This window comes from Nannospalax galili, unplaced genomic scaffold (assembly GCF_000622305.1).
Source record: "Nannospalax galili isolate Female #2095 unplaced genomic scaffold, S.galili_v1.0 scaffold346, whole genome shotgun sequence".
Classification (NCBI taxonomy): domain Eukaryota; kingdom Metazoa; phylum Chordata; class Mammalia; order Rodentia; family Spalacidae; genus Nannospalax; species Nannospalax galili.
The window spans coordinates 2,856,937-2,877,639 of NW_008357637.1; the positions used below are offsets into that span (position 1 = coordinate 2,856,937).

General features: G+C 42.7%; 1 protein-coding gene, 1 non-coding gene and 1 pseudogene across 7 annotated transcripts in view; 2 read left to right on the forward strand and 1 right to left on the reverse strand.

Annotated features, from left to right (window-relative positions):
- Positions 1–20,703, forward strand: part of Rapgef4 (Rap guanine nucleotide exchange factor 4) — a 362,806-nt gene that overhangs the window by 317,500 nt on the left and 24,603 nt on the right. For all 6 annotated transcript variants that reach the window (XM_008855271.1, XM_008855272.1, XM_017794906.2 and 3 more), the window contains 6 exons: positions 7,327–7,477; positions 9,307–9,395; positions 10,115–10,145; positions 10,364–10,442; positions 11,746–11,892; positions 13,581–13,678. In XM_008855271.1, the coding sequence (XP_008853493.1) occupies positions 7,327–7,477; positions 9,307–9,395; positions 10,115–10,145; positions 10,364–10,442; positions 11,746–11,892; positions 13,581–13,678 (595 nt within the window). The remainder of the gene's footprint in view (positions 1–7,326; positions 7,478–9,306; positions 9,396–10,114; positions 10,146–10,363; positions 10,443–11,745; positions 11,893–13,580; positions 13,679–20,703) is intronic.
- LOC115067983 lies at positions 14,892–14,995 on the reverse strand. Its single transcript, XR_003847348.1, has one exon. It is a non-coding gene; the product is annotated as a U6 spliceosomal RNA (small nuclear RNA).
- On the forward strand, positions 17,016–19,744 carry LOC103751802 (annotated as a pseudogene).

The following is a 20,703-nucleotide window of genomic DNA, read 5'->3' on the forward strand; positions in this document are numbered from 1 at the left end:
AATCTTAAAACACTGTGAAAGTAAACTCAAAACAAAAATGGTATTTAACACATAGGATCTTACCCAACCAACTTAGATGTTGTTTTGTATAGGTAATTAGTAGCCTAAAGAAAGAGTTAAGTTTTCCATATATATTTGAGGTAGCATCTTTTTCCTTTTTAAGAGCTAAATAACTGAAGGAAGTTAATAAAAACTTTGTCAATCTAAGAACAAATCAGAGGAGACAGGAAGGACAAAAGGAAACATTAACAGATTAGGTTAAGAATAAATAAAATCTAAATAGTACTGAAAATAATTCCATTAGCTAGTTTTATTATAGTCAGTAATACCCTCTGTTGAAATTAATTTATACCTTAGCTGTTCTCAAATGCATAGTGCCTTTACTCTCAGGCTGTTTTGTTGTTCTCCTCCTTGTCACAGGGTCAGGGGGCCAGCTTGAACATGGAAAAGTCTTGGAGAACACATCTGGAGATAATAGGCTTGAGTCTGAAGTGGGAGGGCCAATCCCATCTTCAGAGTCAGCATCTCGGTGAGCTCAAACAGCACACAACAATTTACCAATAAAATTACTATTACCCTGACATTATAACTAGAAAGCACTCAGGGAGTGATGGGGCAAGAACATAAGCAAGCATAGAGCATCTGAGTATCAGAGAAGGAAATAACTCTATTTAAGAGAAAAACAGGCTTAGAATCATAATGTAGAAAGGGGAGGCGTTAAGACCAGTAGAGATGACATCTCAAGCCTCTCATTCAAGTAGACTCTTACTTTTTACCTCTCATCGTTGTAACTATGTGTTGGTAGTAGCTTGTCTCTTGTAAGGTTTGGGTCCTGGAGTACAGCAAATTTCCATGTGCTTCACAGGTCTAGTCATCTCGAAGTGTCAGCTCCCTTTGCACCTTGAAGGCAAATGACTAGAAAAACTTTAATTTCCCTTTAGAAACTAACAAATACACTATGTGAAACAGTAAGAATTTAAAAGTCGTTTTTAGAAATTAGTAAATGTCATATAAAAGATGTTAAAATCCAAAATAATTCCTTTAATATTAGCAGATAAAGATGTCATGCAAACAATGTCAAAACCTAAAAATAATTCCTTTTAAAGAAATCAATCCATAAATATGTCAAACAATGTAAAAACTTAAAACAATCATCTTTATAAACAGTAAATATACCATAGAAGAAGTTAAAACTCAAAGTAATCCCCTTTAGAAACAGGCCCTAAATGATGTTAAAATTTAAACTCCCATTGTATAGCTCTGGCATTTTTACCTTAGTCTAAACTAGAAATGGATTGTTTATTCTATGACATCATCAAGAAACAAAAACAAAAATAAATTGCAAGAGAATCCTAGGCACCCCTGGTACCAGTAGATTAGACTTGATGTTAAAGAAGAAAGTACCCTCAGATATATATGTATATGTGACCCAAATAGAAAAGCAAATAAAAGAAATCCATGTTTCTCACCAACCATTGTAGCTATGAATGCAAAGTCAAGTTCTCAGGAGCTCTTAGTTTCTAGACAGAAGCTATGCTGGAAAAGAAACTCATGAGGGCAGCAGAAGGAACAGGGCATATGAATCAGTGTTTGTTGGTCTGAAAGCATGTGGCTCGCCCGAGCAATGACTGTGACCTTTTGTGTATAGTGAAATTTAAAATGGTTAGGTCTAGTTAGAAAAGCAGGCACCTGAGTACCAGTTGCTTGATGCCCAAGAGGGCCTAAGACCACAAGTTTGAGCCCCTTTGCCTGAGAAAAAGTTTAGGAGAAAAAAAGGCTTTTAAAACGTGTTTTGTTTGTGCATGGGGAAAGCTGCCTTACATTGTTTAAATGATCCTGCAAAGTTGCCCAGCTGGTTTAGGCTAGTTGGGTCAAAATGGGGAGAAAGGGTCCCCTAAAGGGTTTTTAGCCAAATTTATAAGAGAATTTAAGAATGGGCCCAGCTGGAAACATCATTTCATTAGAATGTTAAAAAAAAATCCTCAGGGCAGGAGAGCTGGCAATCTTGGCAGCTGCCTGGAGGGGGTGAATAACAGGAAGGAAAAAAAAAAGAAAAAGCCTTGGGGTCATGCAGGTTTAAAGCCAGCATGGGAGGTCAGACACATGGCAGGCTTTAGTATGGGAGGGGGAGAGAGAGGAGAAGGATACTGAGCATTTGTATGTGTTGGATTGAACAGTATCAGAAGTGAGGAAGAAAGGCAGTGGAAGAGGATAAAGACAGGAAAAAGGATGGAAGACAGCAGACCTTGCAGGCCCATGGCAAAGGAGGGTGGGAGAGGCGAGATGCCAGTAGTGAGAGGCCAGTGGGGGAACCGAGATAGGGAACGGATGAAGCAGGTCCATCATGGAGAACACAGTGCTGTCCAGGAGTGGTAAAAATCAATGGGAAAGGAGATCAAAAGAAGTAGGCAAGGCAGAGTGTTTACAGTGAGGAGAGCCAGAAAGAGGTGAGAGCAAAGCAGAGGGCTGGGGAGAGGAGGAGAGAGAAAAGAAGTGTACCTGAAAGCCAAGTTAGTGGCGTTGGAGAAGTCCAGGCGGGTCCCTTGAAATAAGAACCGGGTTTTGGCACCATCTGATAGAAAGCTGCCGTATGATGAATAAGGTTGATCAAGAGAAAGCACAGTTTATTAGCAAAGGAACACATGGGACAGATTCCCTTCCAGGCAGGGAAAATGTCTGCCCCAGGTCGTGAGCTGGGGTCTTTTTTAAAAAAGGGAGGCTTCTGCTTCCTGCAGAAGGCGGGAAGATGTATTTTTTTTAAGTTGGGGGAGGGGGAGAGTGGGACTGTTAAAACCTGTTCTCTTTAGAGATCAAAGGGGAAGCCTGCTGTGTTGGCCAAACAGTGGAGAAAAGTCTGCTTCTCTTTACTTCAAAGACCAAGGTGCTTATCAGCTAAGTTCCCTTTTCTCAGGAGCATGAGAAGTCCTCAGGATCCTGTTGGTGAGGGGGCAGGGCTATCTGAACCTTAACATTCCAGCCTTTTGTGTTATAGGATGGGGGCGCCGTTGTCGTCTTGCTACTTCCTGCTGGACAGGGTCGACATGGGGGTGCTGGATTAGGGATTGGTCAGACAGCAGGGGTTCCCTCTTCATGCATCTCAACAGGGTCCTCGATGGTTGAGACAATGGAGAAAAGTCTGTTTCTCTTGACTTCAAAGACCAGGGCCCTTATCAGCTAGGTTCCCTTTTCTCAGGATCATGAGAAGTCCTTGGGACCCTGTTGATGAGGTGGCAGGGCTATCTGAACCTTAACAACACACACACACACACACACACACACACACACATATCTGATTTCACAGACATTCAGGATATTGCCTATAGAAAGGCAGAAGCTTCATGTATTCAACTATACAGGCAGGGGGACTCAACTATAAAAATAATATTACCCCAGGTCAGTTTAGTAAATAAACATCTGTAAGAGGGAAGGGCAGACTTTGTGAAATAAATCAGTAATTTTCCCAAAGGGGAAAGACATCCTTAGCTTTCATGAGAAAATGAAGGAACCTCTTGTGGTGTCTCTGGCTATGGTCAGTCCTGTCTGTCAGGAGGCTCTGGGGTTTTCCAGCCCTGGCTTGAGGTCACTCTAGGAAACTTGAATTATGGAGGAAGAAGAAAAGAGGAAATGAACAAAGGAGGAAAGGATTCTCAAAGTAAGAGTTTTGTTTCCCCAGCGCAATTATTTTTAGTAATCTTAGGAGGCAAACTCTAGTGTTGAGACTCTACTGCTGCTATTTCGGATTGTGGGCATGGAAAGAGCCATATCTGGTTTTGTAAACCCCATTGTTAACTCTCTGAGCATTTGGGGGCAGATCTCCCTCTGAACCTCAGTTTCTTCATCTGTAAATATTTCCTCAGGTTTGTAGGGAACATTATCTGTATATGATTGTATGAGCATATCAAAAGTGTTTCATAAACTCTAAAACTCTACCCACATTTGGAGCATTATCATAGCAATCTGTCCAACTAGTTAGTCTATCATTTGTTGTAGACAAAAAACAAATTTCTACATCAAAAAAGAGGGCAAGAAAAACCTTTGTCCCAACATACAGAGACAATATAGCTTTCATTACCTGATCTTATGCCCCTGTAGTTTAGCTACAGATGAACTACTGATACTGTGGTCGAATACCTAAGTGTTTGCCCTACTACTTCAGTCCAAGTCTGGAAAATTAGAATTAAATATCCTCAATACAAACTCAGTGTTTTGAACCATACCAGCATCATACAACTAGGAAAGCATTGCAGTCCTTCCCCCTCCATCTCAACATATCGCCCAGTGAAGTATTTCAAGAGATAGGAGCCAGATCCATTGTCTCACCACCACTGAGCAATGTACCTTACTCTGTGTGGCATCTTTATTAATGGCTGAATCAATTTGAATGATTTCTTTGCCCATATACTTGTAAAACTAGTTGCAGTTTTAAAAAAATTATGTATTTTAAAATACATTTGCCTCTGAAAAACCAAATCAGCACTTTCATTGCTCCATCTTGAGGTGGTTTTCCCAAACTTCTGGTGAAGGCTCCTACTCTGTACACGAGCTCAGTATAAACTTCCATTTCCTTTGGATGACATCACTATCTTCAAGTGATTCATTCAATGTCATACCTCATATGTAAATAAAATGTTTTTAAGACCTTAGTCTATAAAATAAATTACAGTACAATGTGATATTGTTTTTAAGTTGATATGACATGGTCAAGAATATTTACACACTTTCACAGTGTATGATATCAGAAAGATGACTTTCATAGACATTATCACTTGGGTCTAGAGAAGCATAGATAGAGGTCCAGAATGAGGGGTAAGACTGAAGAACACAGGTTCAACCCAGAGTAGCATCAGCATAGTCAAGGACAGCTGGTGTGGGGAATGTACTCAGAGCCTGGCCTCACAAAGGCTTTAAAACATATTGTATTCAGATTTCATAATTTACTGCCTCACACTTATCAAGGCTGATGTTCTTAAGCCCTCATCCCTGTCTCTATCTTAGCTAGTCTTTCTTTCACTATTGATTCAAAAAAAGAAATGTGATGAAAAAGTACTTGCCTGTTCTACATTTCCATGTCTCAGTCCATTTTCTGTTGTTGTACTAGAACACTAGACACTGGATAATTTATAAAGAAAAGAGGTTTATTTAGCTCACAGTTCTGGAGACTTGGAGTTCAAGGTGAGGTAGTCATACTTCCTTGTCTTCTGCTGAAGGCTTTGTGCTGTTCCAAGCAGAATAGCAAATGGGCTGTGCAAAGAAGGAGCCAGCAGACACCTAGACAACAATCACCCTAGCAAGAATCAGTTCATTCCCAAGAGAACTAACACAGTCTCTCAAGAAAGACATTAGTCTCTCATAAAGATGCTACCTCTGAGTATTGTTGTATTGAGGAATTAAAATCTCAACATGAATTTTGGTGGTGACACACGATATTGAAACCATAGCATCACACAAAATGCAAGTTGCTATAAAATTTTTCAAAAGAGAACTCCATGGAAACGCAGCTTATTTTTATCTTGTTAGTGGTGCCTGCTTCTCTTTAGATCAACCTTACATTCTGGTTATTAACTATGATTGTCTGAAAGGAAGCTGGAAACTATTTCATCTTACTTCCCCATTCCACAGGTAAGCAAACAGAAGTCTGCAGTTCTCACTCCAAATCATGGTTGTAGATAGCAGTAGCAAAAGGACTCAAGCCCAGATCCTCCAAGTCGCAGTTGAGCCAGCTTCTATATGTTAATCAACACTCTGCATGCCTGACAGTGGGCTGCCTGCTGTAAGAAGCAGTCATAAAACGCGATCCCAGCATTGTAATGCTTTAGGAAGAAAAACTGAGTTATGCATAAATATAAGCAAGAGACCAAAGGGTTAATCAGAAAAGAAATAATTTTCACATAAAGTGATCTTTCTTCCTTTTTTTATTGTAAGCTCAGAGAGAATTGTAGCAATACAGGTTGAGCAATTTTCTTTTTTATGAATCTTGTGCTCAATTTATGAAAGCCATTTTGCAACCCATTTACATGCAGTAAACCTTTGCTTTAAGGTTCTGTCATTTACCTTGATCATGATTATTTATAGTCCTTTCAGAAAAGGCCCTTTACTGGTTTTGCTCTCAAGTACAGCACTGCCACAAGGCAGTTTCTGTGGTGCCTTTTAAGTCATGGTAGTAAGCTAAGACGTGGCCAGTCTTGCAGCTTGCTGAGGCTCAGGAATGTTGTACAGTGGGAACAAAAGTAGTTGGAGTCAGGAGTCATGGACTCAAAATCAACTGTGCGCTCTCACTAGGTAATCATAGCCTTTGATGTTTCTTTTGTGTTGGGATGCTCACTTGTAGAAAGGAAACAACAGTTTCGTCACATGACTATAAACTAGAGCTTCATTGAGGTTCTTTTTGTGTGTTAGTAAATGGTAAATACTAAGGTGTTTTATGAATAAAGTGTTTATAATATGAGCTACTATAAGTAACTGAAAAGGGAAATGTGTGTCCAAACTACTTCTGTTTTGTCTTCACAGAAGTGTCAGTGAGTGCAGGGGCCCTTTACTCTTGACGCATATTAAACACTTAACTAAGTGTTGAGTTCTCTTGATGAATCAATAAGAATTTTGTATGGAAGTTATGGTGCTAGGCATAGTATAGAGCATAAGTCACCCAAACCTCAACAGGCATGTGATCAATATGGCTAGCCACAAGATCACAAATTGACATGAACGATAAGTAGCCTGTAGCTCTAGACAGGGGAGGAAGATATGGTATAAGGAGGGTCTGGAGCCCTCACCAGAAACAGTTTCAGCAAGAATCCTCCCCTTCCTAGTGCAGTGTGAATTTATCTGCCTTCAGCCTTGCTTGCTCATGCAAGATTATATTAGTGATAGTCCCGGCAGAATGAGGTACCCACCCAGAAGAGTTGAACTGAAATGCATGTAAAGAAAGGGATTGTAGAGATGTGGATAGAATTTTGGGATCCAGAAGGAGGTGGAAAGACACCAAGAGACAAGAAATGGCAAGTCACATTAATACCCTGAGAAGTGAAGGATAGGGTAGAGGACAGGCAGAGACTGAGAGCTAGAACTAGACCCTACAGGCACCCCTGTCAACACGTTAGTCTATGTGAGGTCTGCAGTCTACTTCTTCGACTAACTCTCAGGTCAAAGTGAGCAGGAGTCACCAAGAGATTGCTTGTGGTTGAGACCCTCTATTATGGGAAGTTTCCTTGAGGACCTATAGGAGACATTTCATCAGTCTGAAGCTAGGATCTGTAACTCACTGCCTTTGCAAGTAGTGCAGTGAAATGGGTAGGAAATGGCTCCGTGTCTTCCTTGACTCCTTAGCACTTACCACGCACAGCCTTCTCAAGGTACAGAACAGGAGAGAATGGATTATGCTCTCAACAACAAGAGACGAGTCATCCGCCTGGTTCTACAGTGGGCTGCCACGTATGGAGACCTCCTTCAAGAGGATGACGTGGCCATGGCCTTCCTGGAGGTACTTGGGGGTCATCCCTTCCAAGAATACCCCCCCAACCCCCATCCCACAATGCAGGGATGTCCAGCAAATTCTGTAGACACTGTAACTGCCAGTTCTAGACCTGTCAACATGTTCACTGTCAGAAAGGTACTATGAGAAAAAGAAAGCGTCACTCACTATTCTGCCACTCTAATTCAGTAAGTGGTAGCATTGCAATGAGAAAAGCTGCTCTCATTTTGTGTGTTTTCTAGAGTTGTAATCACAGTAGCACCCAGCATGTTGTAGGTTGCTTTTGTCTACTTAGCTATATCAGGATTTTCCATATCAGGTTGGTCTTTGTAATAAAAATTTCTGAGGATTGGTCAGTAGCTGTGCCACAGATATATTTGTTTGTGCCCATACTAGTCAGTATTTATGCCATTTCCAGTTTTCTCCTTCCTGGAATAATTGTGCAGTGAACATTTTTGTCTTTACTTTTCTTAGAAGTAGGATCAGTAGGACAAATAGCAAGTGGGTTTGAGTGGCACAAAGTAGATCATTTTAGTGAGGAATTACAGAGCACAAGGTAGTTCTAAAGGAACATTGCTTTCTCAGTAAACATTATATGTAGCTCAGCTACCCTTTTCCTTCCCTTGGCTCACTGCAGCATGGCCATTTACTTTTAGCACTGCATTAAGTAGTCCCCCGCTTTGGTTCTCCAAAACTCAGTGAGAGCCTTACTTCTGTGCAAGTGGAAGGCCATGAGGCCCCGTTTCAAAATTTACAGTCTGTTTTCTCTAAACTTAACTTTCCAAAAGAAACATGCGCCCTGCCTCCTTTTCACTTGTGTCATCTTGGGTGAGGCAGGAGGGAAAGTGGACTATGGGGGTCCCTTAAGACTATGGAGCAATGATTTTGAGATTAAGAAAGAGGGTAGCCTGGGGTCACATGTTCACTGAAGTCCCTCCCAGGTGAGTGCAAGGCCATTGTACCAGTGAAACAAGGCACTGGTGAAGCCTCTACTGCCACGGTCTTCATAGCCTGCTGTGGATGCCACTGCTTCTGAGGGACACAGGGCACAGCTGCTTCTGGTGCTAGGATATCAGCACAGCTCTAGAACATCAGCAACAGTCTTAGGATGGTGGCCCAAGCCCAGTATAAACTCAGTTCAGTGTTGCATTTGTACCACCAACAATTAACCACACTGGTGGTAAATATTAAATAACATCAAATACTAAAGTAATACCAAAAATGAATATTAATTTCCCTGAAAAAAAAAAGATCTAAAAATGCTCTTAAAGTACAGATTATGCTGGCTGTGGTGGCACATGCCTTTAGTTCCAGCCCTTGGGAGGCAGAGGCAGGTGGATCTCTGTGAATTTAAGGCCAGCCTTGTCTACATAGTAAGTGCCAGACTAGCTGGGGCTATAGGGAAACCCTGTTTCAAAAAGACCAAAAAGAAAAAGTATAGATTATAAAACGACCTGTTCTAAAACATTGTTCTTCATGGTTTTTCACATAAGTATGTAAATAAATTCATTGGAAGTTTTTTACTTTCATTGTGGTAGAATATACCTAACACAAATGTATTATTTTAGGCATTTTAAAGTGTGTAATTTCGTAGTGGTCATTTCATTGCCATTATCTATTTCCAGATCTTTTTCCCTTTTCCAATTTTGAATGTAAATGTATAACTTCCTCTTGTCCTCCTCCTCCTCCTCTTCATCCTCATCATCTTTCCTTCTGTGAAACCATGGTCTGAGGACGCCAGTGAAGTTCACTGCACAGGACAATGTATTTATTGCTCTCTGTAGAAATGCGCTCCTTGCAGCTCTTGTTAAATACCCTTTGACCTTTCCCAATTACAGGAGTTTTACGTGTCTGTATCAGATGATGCCCGAGTGATGGCTGCCTTCAAGGAGCAGCTGCCAGACCTAGAGAAGATCGTCAAGCAAATGTAAGGAGGGCTTGACTTTGGGGTGTCCTTTCACCAAGTAAATGCCTGCCTCATGGTCAGAGATCTTCCAAAAAGTGCCTTGCCTAAAAAAAAAGAGGACTAAAGCTGGTCTTTCACTAGCCACACTGTGTTCTGATTTGTGTGATGGACCCCAGCCACAGGTGGCTATAAAGCCAGATTAGTAGAAGGACCTGGAAGGGTTCAGCTGCCTTCTGTACTGAAAAGCTTACCAAGGGGGAGCTTGCCTTTTGGGAGGTCCAGTTCCACAGACATGGGTCCCTTAGGTTCAAAGCAAGGAACATAGCAATAAATGGTCAATGGAAGTTCAAGAAGATTTGAAGGCAATTATTTATATGAAAAATTCACTGCTGCTAAAGCTATTGATTGCAAATATTTGTGTCCTCTTGGTGAAAAGGGAGTCTTCCATGCTGTTAATGAGCTGTAGATTAAATACTAGCGAGGGAGCACATTATGAGAATTACTTTGAAAGCTAGAAATTCAGACATTTGACCTCAATTCTGCTCAGGCTTCACCTGTGACAAGAGCTAGTGTCACTTTGCTGCCTCCCTGTGTTTGGGCCTCTTAGAGTTAAAATGAGGGAGGCTCCCATTGCTGCTCAAAGATATTCATGACTTCACTGCCTAGTATAAGACTATTGGCTTAATCTAAACGAACAGTAGCAATGGTATTAAATAATGTGCTTTCTCTGTTTCTTGTAGCTCTGAAGATGCAAAGGCTCCCCAAAGGAAGGTAAGGGGCATCAATTCAGAATCATGTGCTGTCTGTATCGTGTAGCATAATTTCCCAAAAGTCTTATACTATATTCAAGTGATGTCTTCTTTGTACACACAAAATGTATTTGCTTCATTTCTTGGTCCTGGCAGTTTCTCAGATGCCTCTTTCCTGGGTTGTTAGTGTGTGTTGGTCAGCCCCTCTTACGTCATTTGCTGTGGTTATTGTCTTTACAGCACAAAGTACTTTTGCAGCAGTTCAACACAAGTGACGAGAGGGCCCAGAAGCGCCAGCCGATCCGTGGCTCTGATGAGGGTGAAACATCTCTTTTTAAAAATATTTTATTTATTTATTTATTTTTATGTGTATGAGTGTACCGCCTGCATGTATGTGAGTGCACCCATGTCATGCAGTGTCCACGGAGATCAGAAGGGGGTATCAGATCCCCTGGAACTGGAGTTATGGATGGTTGTTAGCCACCATGTGGGTGCTGGGATTCGAACCCCTGTCCTCTGTAAGAGCAGTCAGCACTCTTAACCGCTGAGCCATTTTTCCAGCCCTGAGGGTGAGACATCTCTTATGTGGAATATTAATAGTCAGGGGAAACTTTGCCACCTGGAAATCATCACCCTGAACCCTCAGAAAAGCTGCTCTCGGGTGTTCCCTTTTGTATTCTGATTGTTTATGTTCTTGGAGCCTTGCACCCAGGCAAAGGTGAAGTACTTGCCCACATATCCCTGCCTGCCTCTCCCCAGCTGTCACCATCCCTTGAAGAAATGTGGGTTCTCTCAGGGCCTGGTTGTCAAGGTTGTCACTTTGTGAGTACCCAGGTGAAGGTGGGACCCCCGCAGGGAACATGCTCAGGCCCTGATCATGGCCTTTTTAGCAGCACTCACTGAGGTAAAGATTTTAACATTTGTTGTTTGGTTGCCCAAGATTTCTCAAAGGAATCACGACTATAAATATTCATAAAGATAACATTTTTATTTTAAGCCACATGAGTTTTATGATCCAGGAGTGTCTCCTAACCCAAGAATTTATAGTAGTTGGATTGCTTGAAGGATTTGTGGGTTCAGAGCTGAGCATGGGGGAGCCTTTTAGCAGCCTGCTGAGCCCCCAGCAACAAGCAACAAGCCAGTACCCAGAGAGCCAGGATATCAGACTAACCGCCTCCAGGAAAAGCAGCCAAGCATGCAGAGGTGTTAATGGTGGCTCCCCTGCCTTGCCAGGGAGCAGCAATCTAGTAATCAGCCCAGAATATGGTACTTCCCCTATTGTGAGAAAGAAAGGCTGTGGAGAAGGGCAAACCCAGAACATCAGCCTAAGCATATTTCTCATTTTTTCCCATGACCTATTTATGGGCTTTTCACCATCAATACCTGTTTGTTGTTTTTCTAAATTGGGAGTGGCAGCCATTTGTGCTTCTATTCTGGGATCAGTGCTAAGGTAAGCAGTTTTAGAAGGGAACCACCATAGGCACAGATGTGGACAAATAAACATCAGTAAGAGTGGCAAGATGACGCAAACTGGGAAGGACGTGTAACTGTTATGCATAGCTTGTGGTTTTCTTTTGAACTCCCCAGACCATTTTCCCACATCTTCAACTATCTTTGCTCAGTTTTGTTTAAGGTCTACTGCATGGACCATACCTACACCACTATTCGGGTGCCCGTGGCCGCCTCAGTAAAGGAAGTCATCAGTGCAGTGGCTGACAAACTGGGCTCTGGAGAAGGCCTGATCATAGTCAAGATGAGCTCCGGAGGAGGTAACAACCTAGATTAGCATGTGGGGCTTTTGCAAAATGAGCCATCCCATCCAACAGAAACCATGCAAGAAGTTAGCAGTACCATTCTAGGCTGACCCAGAAAAATGGCTTGGGCTGTGTGAGCTCCCAGGGATAGCAGAAATATGGACGAGGAAGGCTCACAAAGTACCTAACAGTCCCTCTCTCATAGGTCTCTGCTGCAAAGGAGGGAGAAGGGAAGGGATTTATGTGAGGCAGCTGGAACTGGAGGCTCTGGCATAGATAGAATCCTGGAGCTTTTTCAGTGGAAATCATAGAAAAGAAAACTCTCAGGCTTAAGGTCCCCGAGAAATGTGTGCCTAGAGGGCCGTGCATGTAAGCTTGACACCTAAGACTCCAGATGCCTGCAAACCTGAAGTTGGGGACAGTTGAGGACTTGTTTTCAACTGATGACAGTTCCCTCCCTACCTAGCAGAGAGGGCAGGAATTCAGCCTGTCTGAGAGCATAAGGAGTACCCCAGCCCTAGATTAAAATTTCTTTCATTGTCCCTGATTATACTTCCTGAAATACCATTTACTTATCATCCCGTATGCCCTGACTACATATGTAACTAACAGAAAAGGGTGACTTAGACACAGCCTATGTCTCTGAGTTGTTCCAGGCCAGGAGGAGGTAGAAAGTAAGTGAACACCTGCACCCCATGCTGGCAGGGATTTGAGCAGAAGTCACCCATCCTGCAATGAGAGGCTTCAGGAAAGAGTCATAAGGATAATTCCCCAGTGATAGCTTCACAGCTGTTTGAGGGGGATCCTTCAGGATTGGAGTGAACCATTTTCTGCCCTGTATAAAAACAGGTGATTCCACTGATACAGGATTTAAAAATGCATAACAGATTCTCAAGATCTCTCCTTCCACTTCTGCCCCAGTTGTACCAGACCCAGAGTGTCTGTCCTCTGTGACAGATTTGTCACACCCTTCCCATGGCTATTCTGATCCTCTAGATCCTCACTCAAATGACAGTGTGTGGCTAAGACCTTCCCCTGCCCTTTCCTGATGGCCCTCTCCTCTGACACATACTCTAACTCTCTTCCCTGCTGTTTTGTGGCCTCTATCCCCTCTCTCTAATATATGCATCGTGTTCATGATCTGCATCTCTCTACACTGAGACCTCTTTTGCACCTGGATTTTTTTTCTTTATTGTTCCCTTATGCGACCTTACTGTCTGCCATTTAGCAAATGCTAAACAAATATTTATTCAGTAAACTAATTTATAAAATAGAGAAAGAAGCTTAATCTAGTTGCTCTTGTTCTCTTCCAAATTAGGGAATAAGTGAAAAAAAACACATTTTGCAGCTAAAATCATGTGGGATCTCCGAAACACTCCCCCCAAGTTTTCTAAAATTGTTCTTTCCATCTCCAAAGCGCCAGGCATTGCTACCATCAAGAAACCTAACTTGCTATATAAATAGATGTGCAGGGTTTATAAATACAGTTGCAGGTCATTTCTGATGGCATCCTGAGTGTTGTGTGACTGTGTGAAAGCTCTCTTTTTTTTTTAATTCAGTGAGTCCCTTCAGTCCCATATTTTATGCAGTCACTCTGCGTGTTCCAGTAATTCACGGAGCTAGCAATTTGTTGGTGTGATTAGGGCAGCTTGGCAAATCTCAGATGTATTTAATAGGCAATCTCATGCTTTTTATGTTCACAGAAAAGGTGGTGCTCAAACCTAATGATGTTTCAGTATTTACGACGCTCACCATTAATGGACGCCTGTTTGCCTGCCCGAGAGAGCAATTCGATTCACTGGTAGGTGTGGATGGTCTCTTCAGAGTGGCGTCTGTCCGCAATCAGAAAAACTTGTCTGCAGCTTCATTTCACAGTCACATTGAATCTGCTTGCTAAAAACTCTTGAATGCTACCTGGCTTGTTCTATACTGCGGCCTCTCAGGAAAGCCTTGGGTGTTCACTGAGGATGCTCTGAGCTTTAAATAGCCTTTTGTGGAAATTAGCCAAGTTACAGCACTACTGGGGCATAATTGAGCACTCAGAGCTCTTTGTTGTAATTCACCTCCTTGAAATGTCTCCAAGTTCAATATTAGCATTCAAGATCAGAATACTTAGACCAAGATGGAAATAAACATTTTTTAAAAGAAAGTATCTCTCTTACGAGACTCCTGAGAAAGACCAGAGAGGCACTGTGACAGAGCCATCTGGTTTAGGAAGGGCTGCTCCCTGAAAGTACTCTCTTGACCTTCATAGGAATGCTAGAGGTCGGTACATGTTTGTCCACAGGCACCAGAACTTTCTGTGAATAAGGGACACATTCATTTCTGTTTATCCTATAAACATTGGGCATGGAAGTGACTGACTATTAAAATATCTTGGAAAGCCCAGAGTAACAACAGTCAGTTTCTAAAAGCTGGTTTTCTGACTTTGGACACATGGGCCTTCCTTTTAAGAAAAGGACAACACAAGAGTAAGAGGTTAGATTGCATCAACATTTGGAGAGAGAGTACAGTTTCCTTAGTGAGGTGTAAATAGATCTGAATTTAGTCAAAAGAAGCTTGCCAGCTAATTCAGGAGTCTTGTGCTGAGGGTGCAGCTCAGTGGCAGAGCACGTACCCAGCCTATGTAAGGCCCTAGGCTCTATCCCATCACTATAAGGACAAAAAAGATTCTCTTCTTTGAACTTTTGAGAGCTTGGTTTCTGGTTTAGAGAGAGTCATCATTTTTTTTTTTTTTTTTGATGTGTGTGTTTGATAATTCTCACATGTAGCCTGCACTGGCCTCCAGGTATCTATTCTCCTTCCTCAGTCTCCCCTATGCTGGGATTTTAGATGTGTGCCACCATGTCCAGTGAGAGAGCTCCTTTGACCCCCAGTTTATTTTCACTTAGGGAAGAACTTTCCAAATGTGCCACAGTGCCCTTGCTCATCTTTCAACCCTCCCAGCCCTGAGCACCCAACTGTCCTCAGCCACTAGCACTATAAGATCAGAACTGATTCATGGTCCTTTTTTAAAAAATATGGTATGCTTCACTAATTTTCATGTTGTCCTTGCAAAGGGACCATGCTAATCTCTGTATCATTTTAATTTTAGTATATGTGCTGCCAAAGTGAGCACCTTTCATTTATTAGTTCTTTTTTTAATGATATTTTAATTGAATTTTTGTGCATTTTACACAATAAATCTTACTCATATTTAGACCCCCCTCCCCTATCTGCACTCCCATATCCTCCCCCACCAGATTTCAAGCATTCTGTCATATATGTTAAGACTTATTGAATCGAGCTTTTGTAACCAGATGCCCATAGGTGCAAGTTTATTCACTGGAGTCTAGTCAGCCTATCTAGCGTCTCTCCATAAAAGAAGATCAACTCTCACCCAGCAGTAATCAGTTGCTAATAGTTCCTCGACTAAGATCGGAGCCTTTTATCCATTTCCTCAGTTCTATGCTCTATTTTTGTCTGATTGAGTTTGCATGGGTCTGTGCATGCTGACACCATTGCTGCAAGTTCATATGAGCAAGTTCCCAGAGGCCTAGAAGACTCTATGTTTCCTATGTTCATGCACCAACCCTGGCTCTTATAATCTTTCCAACGTTCTTCTGCAATGGTCCCTGCGCCTAGGTGGGTGAGGTTGAATATAGGAGTCCTATCCAGGAATATGTACTCTAAAGCCTTTTATTCTCTATACCTTGGCCAGTTGTAGCTTCTATGTGCATCGTACTGTTACATGAGGAAGCTTCACTGGTGAGAGTTGAGGGATGTATTAGTATTCTCTCTACTCCCTGCTCTGCTATGTTCCATGAGCGTTAGATGTAGAGGTTCCACTGTCTATACGCTCCTTAGGGCTGGACATCTCTCAAACACATACTCTCTGTGTGTGACCAGTTCTGGAACTCTGTAGTAGCCTCCATCTGTGCAAAAAGAAGCTTCTTTGATGAGTGGTGAATGGTATACTTGTCTGTAAATTTAAGGATCCATATTTAGCGTTCAGTAAGAAAGTCCATTTGTCTACAGACATGACAGAGATAGGGTTTTCTCTAGGATCTATGACTTCTCCAGCCATGTATATTTGATGTATTCTTTAATTCTTTAATCACCTACATTCAGTGCTATTTAAATAAACATCTCTCAACATTAAGTGACAGAAAAAATTTTTAAAATCAGGCCCAAGAAGATGGCTCAGTACATAAAGGTGCTTGCTCTATAAACCTGGTGATCTGAATTCAGTCCCCAGAACCCACGTAATGATGGAAGAAGAGAACTGACTCCCAAAACTTGTCCTCTGACTTTCATATTAGCACTGATGCACAGGTGCCCTTACTCCCTACACACATGATGTACTCTCACAAGCACAATAGTATATAAAATTCTTTTTTAAGAACTGTCATAAATGAGTCTATCTACCCTCTCCTAGAAACAAATGCCTTAAGCAGTCAGTGTTGCTGATGCTCTCTTGAAGGTGACGGGTGATGTTTGCCACACAGTGCAGAGACCTTTTTTGCCAGCTGGTTCTTAGCCTCTGGGTTGAAAGATGTTGTGGATAGATAGATGTGTGGACTGTTTCCAGCTCCCTGGGGGGCAGATACCAACTTTAAGCTTCTATTTATTTGTACGCAGCACACTATGCAGCCTTCCAAGTTCTTAGCTCTTGCTTATCTTCCATTTTAAGGCTTGTGTAGTTGAAAGGAATTTGCTTTGGAACAAGTCCCCTGAACATGAACCTCTTCGCTGGAGATGCTCTGTGCCTCCCTGTGCTCAGAGGGCTCAGACCTTGCCTGCCACACTACTGTACCACAGAGCTCCTTCACAGGCTTTGCTAAAGCATTCCTGTGAGGAGGTCCTTCTAGGAAGAGTCATCCAGAGGGTGACTCTGCAGTGTAGAATGTTGACCAAACCCTCAGACCTATCAACACATACTTACCAAGTGTCTGCTATGTGCTCAGTGCTCTGCTAGCTTCTGTGGCCAACATGACAAGTGCCCTGGAGCTTCTGTCCTTACAGCAATTACAGTTAAATTAAAAGAGAGTAACCCAGGCAGCCTGGAAGAGAACGGTTTTAGTGTTAAAATGTTGTCTAAAATTAGTAGAGTGCCTACGTTTATCCTACTGGGTAAGACTTGGATTCAGAGGCTTTGCTCTCTTGACATTTTATTTGAGTATAAATGTTAGTACAAAGCAAATTACAGCAAAACTCCATTGTACTGTAATTTGGCTTTCCTTTTATCCATTTACTGCTGCCTTAAATTTTTATTTAGTGCCTGCCACATCATTCCATCTCAGTGGATGATGCTGGCTCTGAGATAGTCGCAAAGACAAATCCTTCATGGTCTGTGTACCCCCAAGGAGCTTGTGAGGGACACCAGCATGTCATCAGAGAAAACCCAGTATGACAAGTCCCACCATAGAGGGGGTGCAGCACAAGGAAGGAGAGATGCTGGGCATAGCAGCTTAGGGATCAATTTGTCACTCATCATTTTATGTCTTAACTCCCTGGATGCAGGGTAATACATTACATTCCCCAAGCAGTAGCAAAAATATCATCTCTCAATCAGGGTGGAATAACTATAGGGTTTCGGGGCGGAGTTGTAAGTTCTCAGGTATTTGTGCCGTGTGGATCCTACATAAATTCTACAGTGCCTCACCTGCAGGAACTTTCTGGAGGAACATCCATAAGAAAATGGTCCAAGGAAGTGCTTCCTTTGGGGTCGAGGTTCAGCATGTCAATCTCCCACTTCAGAGAGGCGCCCTCTTGCTAGCTACTCATGAAAGAAGCTGGAGGCAGGCCTGGTGCACCCACTCAGACGAAGGTGGAGTTTCCACAAGACTTTCATGTTGCTTTCTGAAGGGATGCAAAAATGGCATTCCAACATCTACGACCAAAAAGAGCTTCCAGTCTCTCTTAGTGTTGAAATTTCCCCAGCAGTTGTTGGGTTAATTTGTCTCATGCCTGGGAAGCCATAAAGCCTTAAGGAAAAGAGCTGGAGAGCCGGGTGGGTCCTTAGTTAGCTCTTAATCTGGGTTTTGCACTTATCACGTTTGCCTGTGTATTTGCATTCCTGCAGCTCTTCTGGAAAGTGAACTAATCTGAGACAGGGGACCTCCTTTGTGTTTACACGCTGCTCTTCAGTTGTTCCCATCTAATTCTCTTAATAAGCCTAGGTATTATGACCCTCATTTTCCAATTTAGGTATTATAACCCCAGTTTATTGGAACTGGAGACAGACAGTCAAGAGATTAAGGGATCAGTCCAAGTGTGTGTTGTTACAGTGGGGTTTATATTCAGTTTGCTCTTCTCTGAAGGTGACCCTAACCTGATCTATTATCTGGCCTGTTACAAAACCCCATCCCCTCCATCGAGGTCCACTCTGGAGCATGTAACAGATGCTCCTACGGGCGGTTGGGGCTGCGCTGACTACACTCCTCCGTTCTCCCTCGCCTGCTGCGGTAGCCACTACAGCACCTTCGTAGAGACGCAGCCGTTAACTACTGTGGCGGGGCCCGCGTGGAGCCAGTGGACGCTTCCGGCACAGGAGAAGACATTTGAACTGGCCATAGACCGAGTTATGACTACTTTCACATGTTCCGGAGAAAAGGAAGTAAGTTTGGCTGTTGAAAATGCAAAGGCTGCCTTCAAAATATGGAGTTAAAAATGTGGCAGGGAGGGTTGCCAAGTCCTTTTAGAGGCTGCCCGGATAATAGAGGAGCGGAAAGATTAAATTGCCGCTGTGGAGACCATCAACAATGGCAAGTCCACCTTTGAGGTCCGGCTGGATGTTGACACTTGCCTGCAGTGCCTGGAGTACTATGCAGACCTGGCTGCATCCATGGCAGGTGAACACATCCAGCTCCCAGAAGGATCCTTTGGCTATACCAGAAGAGAACCAGCCCTAGCTTTAGCCTTTGGTAATACCATGATCTTTAAGCCTTCTCCCATAACCCCTGTGTCTGCTTTGCTCCTGGCTGAGATCTACACCCAAGCTGGCATGCCTCCTGGGCTCTTCAGCATGTGGTGCAAGGTGGGGCTGCCACAGGCCAGTTTCTGTGTCAGCATCAAGATGTGGCCAAGGTCTCCTTTACTGGAAGTGTGCCCATTGGCATGAAGATCATGGAGATGTCAGCCAAAGGAATCAAACCTGTTACCTTGGAACTTGGGGGCAAATCCCCTCTAATCATCTTCTCAGATCGTAATATGGAGAATGCTGTGAAGGGGCACTGATGGCCAACTTCCTCATGCAAGGCCAGGTTTGCTGTAATGGCACAGGGGCATTTGTACAAAAGGAAATTATTGATAAATTTACAAAAGAAGTTGTGAAGCAGACCCAAAAGATAAAACTTGGAGATCCCCTCCTGGAAGATACGAGGATGGGTCCACTCATCAACTGCCCACATCTGGAGTGAGTCCTTGGGTTTGTTAAATTGGCAAAGGAGCAAGGTGCTAGTGTGCTATGTGGTAGAGAGCTGTATGGACCCAAGGATCCCAGATTAAAAGGATATTACATGATACCTTGCATTTTAACTAATTGCAGAGATGGCATGACCTGTGTGAGAGAGGAGATCTTTGGGCCAGTTATGTCCATTTTATCATTTGACACTGAAGCCGAGGTCCTGGAGCAGGCCAATGATACCACTTTTGGACTAGCAGCTGGTATCTTTACCAGGGACATCCAGTGGGCTCACAGGGTGGCAACCAAGTTTCAGGCTGGAACTTGCTACATTAACAACTATAATGTCAGCCCAGTGGAGTTGCCCTTTGGGGATATAAGAAGTCAGGATTTGGCAGAGAGAACAACCGGGTGATGATCGAGTATTATTCACAGCTAAAGATGGTGTGCTTGGAGATGGGCAACATGGAATCAGTTTTTTGAAAACCTGTTCATGTGTTCAGGCTGTAGAATGAGTGGACTGTCTTGATGGTAACTGGGTAGCATCTGAAATCCAGGCTTTGGGCCATTCAGGATGAGGGAATGGTCAGGGTTGTCCTCCATCTTGGAGTCAACTTCCTAAGTGAAAATATGCGCAAGTGCCTTTCAGACACCAACCAAGGAAGTGGTGCTGTTCTTCCAAGCAAGTTTCTTTTAAATACCAGCAGCACACTGTCCAGAAAACAGGCAGGCCAGGATTGTGCTTCTATACATTTGAGCCACTAACAATGTTAATTTTCTAGCTTACTTTAAAGAACTTGTTCCTTTGAAGGTTCCTGATGAGATGACTTTTGTTCATTGACAATTTTTAAATTTTTCTTAAAGCTTTTAGTTGGAGACAGAAAAATTCTAATTACTTGTGGAAAACATGTATGTGATTCATTGACATTTTTAAAGCAGTGTGCTTTTGGGCCAGTGAGATAGCTCAGTGGGTAAAGATACTTGCTATGCAAGCCTGATGAGCTGAGTTTGATTCTGAGAACCCACATAAAGGTGGTGCGTGCTCCATCCCTATATCATACGTATATACAATAATAATACAATTCTAAAGCGCCCACACACAAAAAAAAAAATCCCCTAATCTGGCACTCAGAGATTCTCTAAAAGCTGTTGTTCAGTCCTATGTGATCTGTTCCTGCCATCAAGTTTCCTGGCAGCTTCCCCACCTTCAAGCTGTCCCTGTCATCCATTACCCTAGCATGGAGCATTCTGGGTGCTCAGGAAAACCCTGCTTCTCACCTACCTGTTTCCTGCCTCCTTTAAAGCCAGATCCCCATCTTTGTTTCTCTCTTTCTGGCACACATTCATCCCAAATTGCAGTAACTTTCAAAAGATCCATTCAGGTTCCTCCACTTCCTATACCTGGAAGTTTTGTCGATGCTATCTCTAGATTTGCAAGTAAA